Source organism: Telopea speciosissima, chromosome 9, assembly GCF_018873765.1.
Source record: "Telopea speciosissima isolate NSW1024214 ecotype Mountain lineage chromosome 9, Tspe_v1, whole genome shotgun sequence".
NCBI classification, from domain to species: domain Eukaryota; kingdom Viridiplantae; phylum Streptophyta; class Magnoliopsida; order Proteales; family Proteaceae; genus Telopea; species Telopea speciosissima.
This window is the reverse complement of record NC_057924.1, coordinates 42,601,395-42,603,026: the sequence shown is the minus strand read 5'-3', so window position 1 is coordinate 42,603,026 and position 1,632 is coordinate 42,601,395. Positions and strand designations below refer to the sequence as shown.

Genomic DNA, 1,632 nt, shown 5'->3' with positions numbered 1-1,632 from the left:
GTTCTGTCATCTTGCATAAAACACCATGACATAAAACTCATTCCATACATGAAACTATTAGCAATGACAACCTAGTTGGGAACATCCTTGGTAGTTATTACTCCTTGTTGCAATGCTAATATTAGTACACCAGAACTATAAAAATGATATAGCATACATGTGACAGTTAAAACGGTAAAAAAAAAATTTTCTCTCGCTAAGGGATGTGGGAATATTGAACATAAAGTTTCTTTCAAAAATCATTCATGGTCAACACCAGATCCAACAGGGGTGGTCATCGTGGAAGACGCCCTCGATTTGTTCCAGAAGTTGAGCTACCGGACGGAGCCGAAGCTTAGAACTTTGAAGTATTAGTTACTTCGCCGAGGGTACCATGTGTCATCCCAAATCCGGTACCGATGGCTGCCCCAACCGTTGCAGCTACACCTCAACCAGATATGGCAGCTGGAGAGGTGAATAGCATCATGACCACCATGATGCGAACCATGCAGCAACAATAGGAGTTGTCAGGCCAAATGTCTACATAGTTCGCGGCCATGATGCAACAGCGAGCAATACCACCACCACCACCTATGCCTCAACATGCGGTGGAAATTTCCACAGCTAAAGTGATGGAGAGATTCAAGAAGCTCCAGCTGCCTGCGTTCTCTAAACTAAATTCTGAGGCAATGCAATCGGAAAGGTGGATTAGCGCCTTGGAGAAAGCATTTGACGTGCTCGAATGTATGGATGCGCAGAAACTGATATGTGTTGGATACCAGCTAGAAAACGAGACTGAAGCATGGTGGAAGGCAACAAAGCCTAACTTGGAAGCGGTTCATCCCAATCCCACCTGGGAGCAGTTTAAAGAGGTCTTCTTTAAGAATTATTTCCCTGAGAGTTTTAGAGACAAGAAGGAAGCCGAGTTGTCTGCTCTCGTGCAAGGATCAAAGACCATGCTGGATTACAAGCAACAATTTGAAGATTTATTTCATTTTGCCCTGGAACATATGAAAGAGGAAGCCAACAAAATAAAGAAGTTTGAAAAAGGACTCAAACTGGAGATCGGGTCTATTCTGTCGGTCCTAGACATTCAGGACTACACTCAAATGGTCGACAAAGCGAAGACTATGGAGGACAGATTGAAGGAGGAGGCTACAGCATTGCCTAGTTCAGGCAAAAGGCCAAACAACTATCAGAATTTTGGATGGCCAAACAAGGCTTTTCGAGGAGCTAGCTCGAGCCCCAACCCAACACAATATCGACGGCAAGATGTGGGCCAAACCCCTTTCTACTCCACTTACAGCAGGCCTGCCCAGCCCACTACAAGCTAAGCGACAACTGCTACTCTGCCATCCCGACCTGCAATGAGTCAAGCAAGCCAGGCCTCTTCCCCAACTACATTGTCCAATAAATGCTACGTATGCCGCAAAGCAGGACACATGGCTAGGGAATGTATACACCACGGATACAATGCATACCCGCCGATCCAATGAAGAGGCAGAGGCGAATCCAGAGGTGATGACAGGTATGTCTGCCTAACACTGCTAAATTGTAGGGATTAACCAATGGATGCGGAAAATTTAATTGCATCCTTATTCTATACAAACCCTAGGTACCTTAACCATCTTGTTTGCCCCCGCACGAGTGTTA

General features: G+C 45.3%; 1 protein-coding gene across 1 annotated transcript; it reads left to right on the top strand.

Moving 5' to 3' along the window:
* Nucleotides 1-611: 611 nt before the first annotated feature.
* On the top strand, nt 612-1,313 carry LOC122638923. The gene is made up of 2 exons (XM_043831774.1): nt 612-841; nt 887-1,313. Exons 1-2 carry the CDS (start codon nt 612-614, stop codon nt 1,311-1,313), a joined length of 657 nt encoding a protein of 218 aa, XP_043687709.1.
* The last annotated feature ends 319 nt before the right edge of the window (nt 1,314-1,632 follow it).

What these genes read in the sequence shown, in the direction of transcription:
- LOC122638923 (XM_043831774.1), top strand. Translation starts at nt 612, where the DNA reads ATGGAGAGATTCAAGAAGCTCCAGCTGCCTGCGTTCTCTAAACTAAAT. An exon ending in CCCAATCCCACCTGGGAGCA is followed by an intron (nt 842 to 886) that starts GTTTAAAGAGGT and finishes TGAGAGTTTTAG; the next exon opens with AGACAAGAAGGAAGCCGAGT.